Raw genomic sequence first — 14,514 nt, 5'->3', positions numbered from 1 at the left:
CATGATCCTGGAATCCTGGGATCGAGTCCCGCATCGGGCTCCCTGCTCGGCGGGGAGTCTGCTTCTCCCTCTGACCCTCCTGCCTCTCATGCTCTCTGTCTCTCATTCTCTCTCTCGCAAATAAATTAAAAAAAAAAAAAATTAAAAAAAATATATATATATTATTGTTTTCAATATTGAAACTTTTAAAAGTTGATGTCATATTGCAAGAAAACTCCTTAGCTCTGTCAGCTGCTAAATGTATTCCTGTTAGCCCTAAATTGCATGCTTGTGATTCTGAATAGACACAGTCACCTGAGGTCAGTGGGGAGGGAGAGATCTGGGCTGTGGGCTCTGGAGGCAGCTGCCGCGATACTGCCCCCAAGCCATTATGCTCTCCCTCCTCGCTGACTGTCCCTCATGAGGTCCGGGCTCCGCTCCTCCGCGCCTCATGGCGGCAACTTTGCCGATGGTGCTGATGGTGTCACCCGACAGACGAATGCGGCGCTCTGCTTGGAGTAAGATGCGCTCCGAATATTTTAAGAAGCCAATTAAGATGATCATCCTCCCCCGTTTGTCAGTTCTAGTATTTTCCTTGCACCTGACACTTGACACACTCACTGAGGAAAACGTACCGCACCACCGAATCTAGAAACGTGGCGACGGAGCAAGGTGTTTAGGGTGGTCTGATCATCGGCAGCCCAGCCGGCCCTGCCCTCCACTGCTTTCAGCACCTCCCACCGACCTTAGCCGCACCCCAGGGCCTGCGCTTGAGGGGCCTTAGCCCTGGCTGTTGGATTTGGGCCTTGAATTTCAAACTGCAGCTTGTTTAGTTCCGCGGCTTATCAATATGCATGAAGCATCTTCCCCGCCAGCAGCCCCGTGGGCTTCCTGCTGAATCTCCGCGTGAGCTGTTTTGCAGGACACCTGCCTTCCTCCAGGTGCCCCCACCCGGGCTCACCCCACCCTATTCACGGAAGAGCAACGTGACCACGCTCCAAGCCAGGGGAAATCTAACCATCCGGCTGTACCCACAGGATGCAAACACACAGCCATACTCCTTTCAATAGTTATAATCAATGTGCGATCATCGCGAGTGTGGGGAAAGAGCGGTAATTGAATACCTGGCATTTGAACTTGCTTGCGTCACACTGCTCAGCAGCTGCGGAACCTCGTACTCAGTCAGTGTTTGCAGCTGCCCGTCCCCTACGCCGTCCCGGTACACGACTACGCGAGCCGGCAGAGCGTGGTTGTGGTCGTACCATCTGCTGAGTGCTCCTGCAGAACGTGGTGTTGGTGAGAAGAGAATGGCTCGTCCGACGCCAACAAGGAATAACATCCTCTTAGAGTTCAATGTTTTAGAGAAGTCCATTATTACGGACCACTATAAAAGAGGGTAATTCCTAACTTGAGTTGTAACTGCAATAATATAAAAGCGGGTAACTTTAGGGAACATTTGGCATCTCGGCTATTTGAGGAATCATAATGGTTTCAATGGTATAACATCTTCTTAAACTTAGCATACACCTCTGTAGTGACATTTTAATATTTAAGCAATAAATGAAGTCATGCAATAGACATACAAATTCCCAAAACCAAATTAATACTAATTTAGTTCCTCTGAGTCTTTTTTAAATGCTATCAATAGATACAGACTGGGTAATTTCATGTCATTTTCTTCCCCAACAAGCATAAATACGAAGACATAAGGAAAGGACGTGGCCGCCCCTCTGAAAGCATCTCTTACCATGGACTCACCCAATTCGCTTCTAAGTTGCACCGACAATGCAAACTCTGAGAACATTTCCACCACTCCAACCAGAAACCGCCCCAAGACAGAGACCAGACAGTAACTCTTACTCAACACAAACTTTTCACAACTACTTTAAAAAAAGGATCAAGTTTTGAAGTGAGGGTGAAATAATATAATACTTATTTTCATGTATATATTGGGCAATTGTTTTAGAAGAGTTTATTGTCGGGGAAATTCATTTTAGTTCAACAGAAGATGATCATATAGGTAAGGCCATAACCAACACACATCACCAAATTCACTTTTTTAGGAAACAATATTTACAACCTCCCCCCACCCCCAGAGTTTATAGATGGGAAAGAGAGGAAGTGAACTGTATGAGCTGCATTGCGAGGGAGCGCCAAAGCCAGACCCCGACCAGGGCTGGGGAGGAGACGGGGACGGGAGCCCCAGATACTGTTCCCACCGCATCCCACCCTGAAGAAGGCGCCCTTCCTCGCCTGCCTTCTTCCCCATCTTCTCCTGCTGTGCAGCACTTCATCTGCCAGCATTCCTATCCCGGCCCCAAAGGCTTCCTTCCTAGTTCTAGACCTCACACCACTCTGTCACAATCCTTGTTTCTCTGGGGTAGATTCCTTTGGTCTTTGCACTGCTTGCCAGAGCCACCAGCAGCTACAAAGTGCCCTTCCTGTTGGCTTTCTGTTTATTGCACACAGATGACACATGTAGATTCTACAGCATCTGTGAGCATGGGGCAGGACACAGCTGGGAATCTCCCACCGGGTGACAGTCGCCTCGGGCAGGCTTAGGGCATCTGCTTCCACCGCCTGGTCTGCTACGGGCACACGGACTCTGGGTCGGAAAGACTAGCGCTCAGAGCCCACCCCCACTGCTATACTTTGAGTACCAGTCATGAAAACTTTTAAGCAATCTGCAACATCAGTTGTTGTTCTCTGGAGGATACAGCGAGAAAACCACCTAAAGTGAGAAAAACACAAAAGTAAAGTTCAAATTCAAAATGTCTTCTATAAACATGCATTAGGATTAAATGAAGAAACAGAACAACCTAAGTGTCCACCGACAGAAGAATGGATAAAGATGATGTGACACACTCTTGTGTGTGTGAGCCCGCCGCATGCATGCGCGCACACACAAAATACTATTTAGCCACACAAAAGAATAAAATCTTGTCATTTGTGATGACATGGATGGACCTTGAGGACATTAGGCTAAGTGAAATAAGTCAGAGAAAGACAAGTACTGTATGATCTCACTTGTATGTGAAATTAAGAAGAGACAAAAAAAAGCTTCCAGATACAGGGGCAGACTGGTGTTTGCCAGAGGCAGGGGGTGGGGGTGGGGGCCTTGGGTGAAGGACATCGAAGGATACAAACTTCCTGATAGAAAATAAGTCAGTCTTGAGGATGTAATGAACAGCATGGTGAGCACAGTTAATAACACTTGCTGCACATTTGAAAGTTGCTGAAAGAGTAGATCTTGAAAGTCCTCATCACAAGAAAAATGAATTTTATGACTATGCATGTGATGATGTTAACTAGACTTACTGTGGTGATCATTTTGCAATATGTACAAATATTAAATCAGTAGGTTGAACACTGAAACTGGTAAAATGTTGTATGTCATTATACCTCAATCGAAATAAAAAGAAACAGACATTATGAGTAGTACTTAATGCTCATGATTTTGTATATGCTATATGAGCACAATTATATTAAACACCTCCCCTCCCCAAAAGAAATTTATTGGTAAGAGAAACTAAAGCATAGTGCTGGCATCAGACATAGTTGGGTTCAAATCCTGCTGGCATGCTCACCAGCCATGTGAACCTAAGCCTCGGTTTCTTCATCTGTACCAAGGACATATGCAAGGTGGTAAGGTAGTTACTACCTCATAAGGTTGTAAAAATTAAATTAGATAATATATATAAAGGACTTAGCACAGTACTTGGCACAAAATAAGCAATAATAAATAGAAGCCACATTATTATTATTACAAAGGAATTTATTAGTTTAGCAGATCTACTTTCAAAATATTCAAAGATTTCTCAAGCATAAACTTCTACTCCTATCAATGAGCCTTTTGGACTTGAAATCTGAACATGATTCATTTATTTAAATTTCAGAAGAAGTTCTCCTGCTTAAGTCATTAATTAAATAAAAGCACTTGGAAAATGAAAGTCATGGCTTAGTGGTAAGTATGCATCGACATTATTATATAACCAATAAGGACACAATTAGGAATGTGGCTAACAAACTGGAAATCCTTTATCTGCTTGATTAACGAAGTGACAGATGGGATCTCATACAACCTGGAATGAATTTGGAGTCACACCGCTACTCTTCCTGTTTCTCACCATCCCAAATATATACCTTACCACAAATTTAATGGAGTAAATCAAATAGCTTACATCCAGGAATAAAATACGTCACAAACAGCTCCTGCAGCCTCAAAACACACTGCTTAGTTGCAAATAATGAAACAATTCTAAGAACTACAATTTATTAAGTACTATGAGTCAATATTTAATGTGTTACCCCTGAACCTGCTTATGTTTTCAACAGCTGCATGAACAACTACATCAACTCTCTGCAAGTGTTAATAACAACACGCATGTATTGAGCATATTGAGGCTGTGTTTTAAGCACTTTATCTTAGGTAATTTCCATACATGCCCTATGAAATAGGCATCATTGTCATCCCCATTTTACAGGTAACTACAAGTGACGCACAGCAAGCTTAAACAGCCAGATGTCAGACACAGAATAAGTAAGTGGCAGATCAGGATACAAATCCAAGCAATCTGAATCCAAAGCTAGGCGGCTTGACTTAATATATGTGAAGTTCCTAGTACAGTACCCAAAACAGTGCAGATGTATAGAAAACAAATTCGTAAGAATTTCCATCACCCATCATTTTGGGAATATGATAGGTATATGAGTGATAGCTTGTCCTGATGTCTGCATAAATATAGTTTTTTCATAAGGCTACATATTATCTTGATATTATCAATTCATGACTAAAGTTTCATATTTTTAAAATGAGTGAGGAATACAAACGGTTTCCTGCTGTATGGTTTTTAGCTAAACCACAAACAATAATTAGAGAATATGTTGGGGTAATTGTAAAAGTACCTGGTGATTCCGGGGTTAATACTGGCCACAAATCCAACCACCACCATCCCCTTGCTGAATTCATCTTTACAGACATCGATACCGACCACCATCAGGGACTTTAACTGTGAAAGTAAATTTTTCATGATTTAATGGAATGGGGCATCATTTCCCCAAGTGATGATTTAATATCTTTTGAACTTTTAAATAATGAACTTTTGAAAAAAACCGTCCCTAGTTATTAAACTGTTTAAGTGAAGCTATATACCAGCGAGACCAAGGGCCCGAGGAAGCAGGCTATTAAAACAGAAAGCAAAGAGACTAAAAGATGCAGGGCTGGCTGTGGTGCACACTTCGCTTCAGAGCCCCACGGCAGTGGCTACCGTCCTTTGGGGAGATGGACCAGTGTCTTCGGTGGCTGGAGAGGTTCCAGGCGGTGGTCAGTCATTTATCGGGGCCTCTGGGCTGTGGGGATCTGAAGGGGAAGTCCATTCCCCACTCTTCAGATGTCTAGGGGACCCTCACGGCTCAGTGGCTCTGCACCCCCTGGAGGCAGCCGGGGCTCCCCGCCTACATCCTGCTGATGGAAATGTAAGGAACGGACAACATTCCCTCACTTCTCATCCCCTCCCCTCCTTTTTCCTTCCACAGTGGCCAATAGTTCAGGAAGGAGAAGAGGACTTTCTCAGTTCCCACCACAGGTCAAGATCAGAGCTCTGCCAGCCGCCCGAGCCCCGGGGAGGCCCCTCCAGGGAGCGGAGCTCCTCTGAGGGCCAGCAGCTGCTGAAAGCTGATAAAAGCAGAGACCCCGGGGCACAGATTTCCTGTAGCAGCAGGACGGTCCCAGATCAAGGCCCTCCAAGTCTCTGCCAACCCAGATTCTCGGTCATGAAACATGCTGTTAACAGCTCACCCGAAGCTCCCAGACAACGGGAGCCACACCTCAGCTTCTGGATGGTGTCCCGAGTCACACCGGAACCCAGAGCCCACAGACAGACCCAACAAACAAAACAAACACTTCTGGGATCATGGGAAAATATCTCCCACTTTGATTTCATTGTTAAATTAATGAAAGGACTGATTGATTGCTAAAAGGAAAAGACTGTCAGACTGCTCACAGGGATCTCGACAGCCCACAGCTCGCCTCCGAGTTTGCAGGCCATCTGCATGGCGATCTTGGTGGCGATGCTCATCATCATTCCCTGTTTATTCAAGGTCCGAGTGAGCACACACTGGCTCGGCACTGGGCAGACGGAGCTCAGATATTTTTTAATGGAATCATAGTAGCTCTTCTGATTAGAAGGCAGGATACACATTACCTAAAAGGAAAAAAAAGAAGAAAAATGTCAGTTTACTTATGCTTAGAAGCAGCTTTACAAAAACTGAGGGGCACTTCAGTCGGTTAAACGTCCGACTCTTGACTTTGGCTTAGGTCATGAATGATCTTCAGGGTTGTGAGATGGAGCCCTGAAGTCAGGCTCTGCCCTAGGCTCCAAGCCTGCTTAAGACTCTCTTTCTCCCTCTCCCTCTGCCCCTCCCCCCCCACCTCACGCATGTGTGCTCTCTCAAAAAAATAAATGCATGGATTCTCCAAATATCTCTTGCCCTTAAATTCCGAAGAAGCAAATACTAACATGCCTAAAGTTGTCTTAAATGGCCCTTAACCACTGACAATTGGTCAATGCCACTTGAAACGCCCTTTTATCAGCCGCCTGCTCTGCAGTCCCACTCCAAAGCTACCCATCCCTCTTGGCTTTCCCTGCCTCACATCTCTTCTGATGTGATTGTTAGGCTCCCCAAATTCCCTCCTAACCTAGCTCCTTCTCCAGCTCCCTCCCTGCCCCCTTATTGGCCCTTTCCTGTGGCTCCCCAGCTCTCATTCCCCACCATCTCCTCCCCCAGCCTGACCCACACATAGGCCAAGTGGAGGATTAGCTTACAAAGTGGTCTTTTCTAGGTACTAGGTACTAGACAACAAAAATAAAATAAACAAACAAGTATTTGTTTGTTTGTTTACTTTGACTCGAGAGTAAGGATATGGCGGGGGAGGGAAAATAAGGAGAAAGAAGCTTCAGGTCCCCAGGTATTTTTAAATTCTACCATCTCTTTCACCGCCCCTATTTCTTATCAGGTGTTTCTCTCCGAAGAGCCTCTCCTGGCCTACCTACATCTTCTGTCTTTTAGCCAAATTATAGAAAAGACAGGCACTGTTATGATTAGCAGAGGACAAAGTGATTTTCCACTTAGCCAACTGTTGACTGGAAGCCCTATAACATATAATGTCAAGGGCTGTTCAAAATATAATGTCAAGGGCTAAAATTATTTACACTTAATTATATAAAATAGGGAAATATATTTGTCAGCAAAATCCTCTTAGAAGTCTTCCTTCCATCCTATGAATTTGGGGCCAAGCCAGGTAGGTGACAGAACAAAGCAGTGGTCCAACGGGGACTGGGGCCAAAAGAAGGTGAGAGACAAGTGAGATCTGTTGCCTACGAGGGGATGGAGGTGTAGGCGATATGTGAGTAACAGGAGCCATGCTTCCCCCATCAGAGAAGGGAGGTACAAACATGGATGTGGGGAACACATCCCTGTGCTATTGGACTGGAACTGGAGGTGTGGACATGTTTTTAACATATACATAGACACACACGGTAATAACACAGATGTAAGTGTGTATGTATCTACAGTCAACCCTTGAACAACTGTGCAGGTCCATTTGTATGCAGATTTTTTGATAAATATAGTCCAGTACTGTAAATGTATCTCCTCTCCCTTACGATTTTTTTTAAATTTTTTATTGTTATGTTAATCACCATACATTACATCATTAGTTTTTGATGTAGTGTTCCATCTTAATAATATTTTCTTTTCTCTAGCTTACTTTATTGTAAGAATACAGTATATGGTATATATAAAATACAAAATATGTGTTAATCGACTATGTTATAGGGCTTCCAGTCAACAGTTGGCTAAGGAATTAAATTTGGTGGGAGTCAAAAGTCATACAGGGATTTTTGGCTGTGCAGGGGTCTGTACCCCTAACTCTCACATTGTTCAAGGGTCAACTATATATGAGTACATATATGTAGACACATGCTACACATATTCCTAGCTATGCCCATTGAGAAAGCCAGGGGGCAGTGACACCCCAATAACAAATGAGCACACCTAGTTGACCAGATTTTGATTTCTAAATACTGTTCTCTACCAAAAGGCATCACGGCTCATTGGAGAAATATCTAATTCCAGAGCTGGGCAGCAAAACTTCAAGATTAACTTGGAATACCTTATTGTGCCAGACAGTAAGGAAGTGTCCCAAAAAAGATGGGGACATGTCAAAAAGACACAGAAACCAATCTGAATGGGTCTCCCACTAACAAAATCAGGAACAATTTCGGCATCAAAATAAACAGTAGTAATAGATGATAAGCTGGTAAATAAAATAGGAAACCATGAATCCACAGCAATATAAATAACTGAACAAAGAAATGGGGAGAAGAGAAAGCTCTTCCTTGTAACATAATGCTACCTACTAAATGTAGAAGGAAATACAATGCTACATACTAAATGTATGAAATGAGAAAGCCACCATTTGGCAATCACCATAGTAATAATGGGTTCAGATAAGAATTATCAATGGATTCTGAAACTAGCAGGTAAAAGTTTGATGAGAAACAGCATATTTACATAGTCTCAAAGTATCTTTCTGCAAAAAACAAAAACACCTGATTAATTACAAAGAGAAGAGTAGATGTACAACAGAGAAACTTGGCAGATACCACCTTAATGGGGTACCTCCCAGTAGGACGGATTAAGAAAACAAGATCATTGCTGCAATACTCTTGCCGAAAGTGCATAACCTGAATTGAATTATAAGGAAACATCAGACAAACCCAAATTAAAGGACATTATATAAAATAACTGATCTATACTCTTCAAAATTGGAAGGTCATCAAAACTATGGAACTGTTCCAGATTGAAGGAGGGTCTAAAGAGACAAGACAGCTAAGTGCAATGCATCAGATCCTTTTACTAGAGAGGACATTTTGAGGACAAATGGAGAAATGTTAATGGAGTCTGTGGATCAGCTGGTCTTACTGTTTCCTGCTTTTGATGGTTATCCCATGGTTCTGCAAGAGAGTGACCTTGCTTGTAGAGAATATGCACTAAAGTATTCAAGGGCAATAGGGCATCATGTCTGTAACCTACTCTCAAACGGTTCAGGGGAAAAAATGACAGACAGACAGACAGATATAGGAAGGAAGGAAATGATAAAGCAAATACGATAAAATGTCAACAATTGGAGAATCTGGGTGACCGGTATATGGGAGTTCTTTGTACAATTTTTGCGATCTTTCGTTAAGTTTTATTTTGTTTTTAAGGGGAGAAAAGTGCTCTTAGTGTTAGAATTCCCTTTGTTTAATATATCATCCCCACGGGCCTTTTTTTGGGTCTGACTAAAAGAGAAACAGACATGGCTACGCTGCTTTGCGGGAGATGCAGAGGCATGCTGGGAGTCTGGACGCATGTGCTAGGGAGGTAAGACACTACAGTGCAGTGAGAGGCTGGGGCCTGGGACAAGAGAAAGCATTTCCAAGAAATAAGAAAGGCTGAGAGATTTTCAAGAACAAGGATGCCAATTTCAACTTGTCTGCAGTGTTGGGGTGTGCTCTACTCATGCCTTGGCCCCAAACCCTCCACCAAGCCAGCTCCACCCATGCACACACACAGTGCTTTGGGAAATGAGGCAGTTGTGGGAGCTGATGCAGCGCAGGGGGCATGGCACTCGGGAAAGAGGCGAGAACCCAGAGGAAGCCGCCATAGTGACACAGAAAAACCCAAGCTCTCCAAGAACCCACTGAAACACTGGGGGCCCCAGCATTTATGGGGTACGATGGGAGTCACTTTATCTTAAATCTTAAATAAAAGATGACCCCCCAGCAAGTTAAAAAATGTAGACATTCAAGAGGATGAGATAGGAGTAAAAACAAGTATTTAAAAATTAATATTAGAAATATGAAAAGGAAATAAAATATTGATTAAAATACTAAGATTAATACTTTCTTGGGTTCTTGGGGAAATGCACAGCCATTTGCAAACATATCATGGGAGAATGTGCTCACATTCTTTCTTCTAAGGAAAGAAGACTGTTATATATAAAGAAAAAATTAAAATTATACATCAAAACAAAAATTATTCTATACTTACCAGCTGAACATTAGGATCAACATATTTCTGTAGAGCTTTAAGGAATGCAGCTGGATTTTCTTGTACTTTTATGCTACATAAAAAGATTAATTTTGAGGATATGTAATTCCCTTTTTAGTAACACATAATCATAGAGTTAAAAATAATACAGCTTTTTATAATCCCACTACAAGATACACCAAAACACTTACTAATCAATTTTATTAGCTTAAAAATAGTCTGGTGGAAAATGCAGTTTTCTCAATTGTATATAATCCCTACAATTAATAATTCTGGTGTTCAAAATGAGGTTAAAAGTGAGCTTTTGAAATCACAAGTCTCAATACCATGGGTCTGAAACCGCTTTGAGTTAAACTGGAATTAAGATTTCTCTAGGGGCGCCTGGGTGGCTCAGTCGTTAAGCGTCTGCCTTCGGCTCAGGTCATGGTCCCAGGGTCCCAAGATCGAGCCCCGCACCGGGCTCCCTGCTCCGCAGGAAGCCTGCTTCTCTCTCTCCCACTCCCGCTTGTGTTCCCTCTCTCGCTGTGTCTCTCTCTGTCAAATAAATAAGTAAAATCTTTAAAAAAAAAAAAAAGATTTCTCTAATACTGAATCTCTGTAAGAACTTTAAAAGTCTCAAAAATCATCAGATGAATGAGACCAGTTTATTCAGCTAATCTGAATGGTTCAGACTAAAAGATTTTTTTTTTCCTTAGTGACTGCTTGTTTGGAGCCTGGAATATTTAGCCTGTATCAATCAGTCAGCAAGTACTTATCTGTTCTGTGCTTACATTATGTTAGGGGCCAGACGCTACAGAAGTAATTCCCACACAGAGGACTTCATAGATAGTTTCTTTATGTAGAATCAGCTTCTGAGAGGTATATAGGATTGGACTGTCCTAATGCCCAGTGGCCTTTTAAAACTTGCCCAGCAGGTGGCAGGACCACTGTTCCCTGCTCACTGATTCTAACTGAGCTCCAAGAATGGCCCGCAGCTCTGAAAACAACTAAATGTTCCTGACTTTTCCAAATCAATCTCTTGCATGCAGACTCAGCAGCCATCTTACTGTCCATTCTTTCCAAACTCATCAGGCAAGTGTTTCAGACAGGAGGAACTATGCATATAAATCCAGCAGGTAAGGGGCGCCTAGGTGGCTCGGTCAGTTAAACACCAGGCTCTTGATTCCAGCTCAGGTCATGATCTTAGGGTCGTGAGATCTAGTCCCACACTGGGCTCTGCGGCCTGCTTAATTCTCTCTCTCCCTCTGCCCACCTCTCCCTCCCCACTCTCCACTCTCCCTCTCTCTAAAATAAATAAATAAATAAATAAATAAATAAATAAATAAATGTAACAGGGAAATGGATACTTCATGGGAAAAATAAAAGGATGGAATAAAATATGGGCTTTCAAATAAAACAGGCTAAGAACAGAACATGGCACGGGCTTGTGCGTAGAATTCACATAAGAAAGAGCTTGCGCCGTCATCCCAAGCCAAGTCTGTGACTTGGGCTTGTTTCATTCATCTTTTCCTGCTTTTTTAGCTCCTGGGTTAAAAGAAATTAGAGCAGGTGAAACTGAAACCAGGCGATTTGTTAACAGATGTGATAAGAGATGCATTCTAAACTACAGCGTAAAATGAGACTTTGGGGACATCTTTGGTTTTCAACAATGCTTGTACTGCTGATGTAGTTAATTAGTAACCACGTGTTTAAAGAATAACTTCCCACCTTGCCAATTAGGACATTTGCCCTTCCACAATAACAGCAACAAAAAGAAGTATGCATTCCTCATATCAAGCTCAATAAAATGAGGCATGACCAATTTTACTGCTTTTCTAAAGCAAACAATATCCAATTTTGAGTGATTGTGCATGTAGAGATCCCTTACTAAACTGAAAGCAATTTATTTATCTTTCTCATTCCCAGCAAATGGCATAGCATCTAGTATACAGTAGACACTCAATAAATGTTCAAAGACTAAATGCCCAGAAACTAAATAATCTTCTACTACAGTAACAGAATCAGAAAAGCTTATTTCAGATCTATTTTTACATTAAATTTTCTTAAAGGGTATTTATTTGAGAGAGAGAATGAGTGGGCTGCAGGGGCAGAGGGAGAGAGAGAAAAACTCAAGGAGGCTCCATGCCCAGCGTGGAGCCCAATGTGGGACTCGATCTCATGACTCTGAGATCACGACCTGAACCGAAACCAAGGGTCAGACGCTTAACCGACTATACCACCCAGGCGCCCCTCTTTCTTACATTAAATTATAAAGCATAAAATCTATCAAGTAAGTCAGGAAATGCAACTTTTATATTTTTCAATATCCTGTTTCCTATTAAGTTTTATAAACAACTGATATGAAAGAATTAAGGAAAAAAAAGTTAACGGACTTATTAAGGATTTATGGCCCAACTAGTACTGAAAAGATCTTGGAAGTAATGAGACTATTGCCTAAAGAACTGTGAAAACAGTTTTACAAAGACCAACATAAAATATATTTCAACTGTATAAAACTTCAGTCACTACAAAATCTATCTACTTATAACTATTTTCTTGGTACTTTATATTACGAAACTTTACTGAGATAAAGCTTTTGTAGCTACATCAGCCATCGTTTCTGATCTTCTAACTAAACCAAATTAATAGATGAAAACAGTTGGGATGATTTTCTGTGTATTCTCACATTTTGGGGTAGTCCACATTAAATCCCATGGAACTTCCAACTCTCCTCAAGCAGTGCAGAAAATCCTCGGTCACATTTTCATCTCTGTTGCTACATATAATCAACCATTTATTCAAAGACTGTGCACTTAAAATCTTGCAATTTCGCATATTCTTGGACCACTCAGCAGCAGATCCAGGTTGACACTGAGAAAAATAATGACCATGAAAGGGTTGAACACATTTATTCAGAGAGCACTTAAGATTGTGCTAAGATGGTCCACATTTGTAGTAAGAGACCTATTTAGTACAGTTTGCTATTCACAGACTTAAAACACTGATCCAAGCACTGTACATTTAGACAGACTACGTGGGCTTCCTGGAAGGGGAGGCATCTGAGCATCACCGCAGGTCAGCCACTCTCTGGCTGCAGACGGCTGGGCAAGTCCCTTTACCTTGTGCGCCTCTGCTGTGTGCAAAGAAAGGTGCCTGGTTCAAAGATCTCTAGGTTCCCTTCCAGCTCTAAGATCGATGCCCTTTAATACAAATGCCTCAGGCAAGTGGGCTAATTCGGTCTCTCTAGGCATAAAGCTATCTGAAAGAGAAAATGCTTACTGTTGATACTCCAGGTCATCCAACTACAGCTCACAAACACTACAGGGCAGTTAAGAACATACCATATGCCAGGAGTAGCTATGTCTAGGAACAAAGATGAGGCCAGGGCACAACCTCCTTTCTCACTCTTGGATGGTCCCACCCCCGCCGCCCCCCCCCCCCCCACAAGTGACCAGGAAAACTAAGCTCCCTGCACTGAAGAGCGGAGATTTTAGATTGGTTACTGGCCTTCTGCTTATTTCCACAACAGGAATTGAATGGAAATGTCCTTGGTATAGTGAGCCAGGAAGAGCCACTGTTAGAACTGAAAAAGGACCACACTGTAATCGAATCCCTTGCTGCTTAGCATGGCTATCTACTGAGAGCTTGTCAGAAACGCAGAGTCCTCGGCCCCATCCCAGACCCACTGGATCGGAATCTGCATGTTAACATGTTCCCAGTCATTCATCAGCACATGAACGTTTAAGAAGTATTCCAATCCCCTTGTTTTACAGACTCCAAAGCTATGGCTGAGAGACATTATGGAGTCAGTTGGTACAGTGACAGATTTAGATTGGTCTTCCTGACGTTGCAATCAGGAACGTTGTACTTTCCACCAAGCACTCTGAAATCCAACCACAGGCACCCTCATAATGCCCTGCCATTAGGTGGCCAGGCAGGGTCAGTTCCGGGAGGCAACCTTAAAGAACGAAGGGGTAAGTTTAGCCCTCCATCAACGGTTCTCTCTGGAGTCACGGTTCATTCTTTCCATTACGACCAGCATGAGGAGCACCTCCACTCCTACTATTGTTATGGGCTGGTGGAAGACCCGGGAAAACTGCCCAAGACACTCTGAGGCCTGTGACCTTTAGTCTACTCAGTTCCTAGAACCCAAGTTCAGAAAAGCAAGCATTGGTCCAGAAGCCCATGACCACCGCTAGGGGGCGGGTTCTCCCATTTTAGTGCCCCTTCTCCTAAGACCTGTTTCCATGCTAAAGAAATGCAACAAAATAGCTCTGAGAAATATGATTTTGCTTACAGGGATGCTGATATAAATCATATTAAATATTTAAATCCTACTTCATATGTGGAATCGAAACTGAGCTTCTCTTTATTGACTCCTGACCAAAATCTTAATGGGGGCCTACTTTTTGGTACTTTATAAACTTTGGTTCTGTTTTGCTTTTAGAAGGAGTTTTTCCT

At 42.6% G+C, this 14,514-nt stretch overlaps 1 protein-coding gene across 1 annotated transcript in view; it reads right to left on the bottom strand.

The window, feature by feature from the left end:
• Positions 1-203: 203 nt before the first annotated feature.
• PIWIL4 (piwi like RNA-mediated gene silencing 4) overlaps positions 204-14,514 on the bottom strand; it is a 41,539-nt gene continuing 27,228 nt past the window's right edge. The window contains exons 12-17 of the mRNA XM_081799038.1: positions 12,740-12,924; positions 10,075-10,147; positions 5,982-6,182; positions 4,885-4,988; positions 2,640-2,710; positions 204-1,257 (exon numbers count right to left, since the gene is read on the bottom strand). Coding sequence (XP_081655164.1) covers positions 1,067-1,257; positions 2,640-2,710; positions 4,885-4,988; positions 5,982-6,182; positions 10,075-10,147; positions 12,740-12,924 — 825 coding nt within the window. The 3' untranslated portion in view covers positions 204-1,066. The remainder of the gene's footprint in view (positions 1,258-2,639; positions 2,711-4,884; positions 4,989-5,981; positions 6,183-10,074; positions 10,148-12,739; positions 12,925-14,514) is intronic.

Source organism: Leptonychotes weddellii, chromosome 11, assembly GCF_054177405.1.
Source record: "Leptonychotes weddellii isolate Sample4059 chromosome 11, ASM5417740v2, whole genome shotgun sequence".
NCBI lineage: Eukaryota > Metazoa > Chordata > Mammalia > Carnivora > Phocidae > Leptonychotes > Leptonychotes weddellii.
Note: the sequence above shows the minus strand (reverse complement) of the source record. Positions and strands in the feature narration are given on the sequence as shown.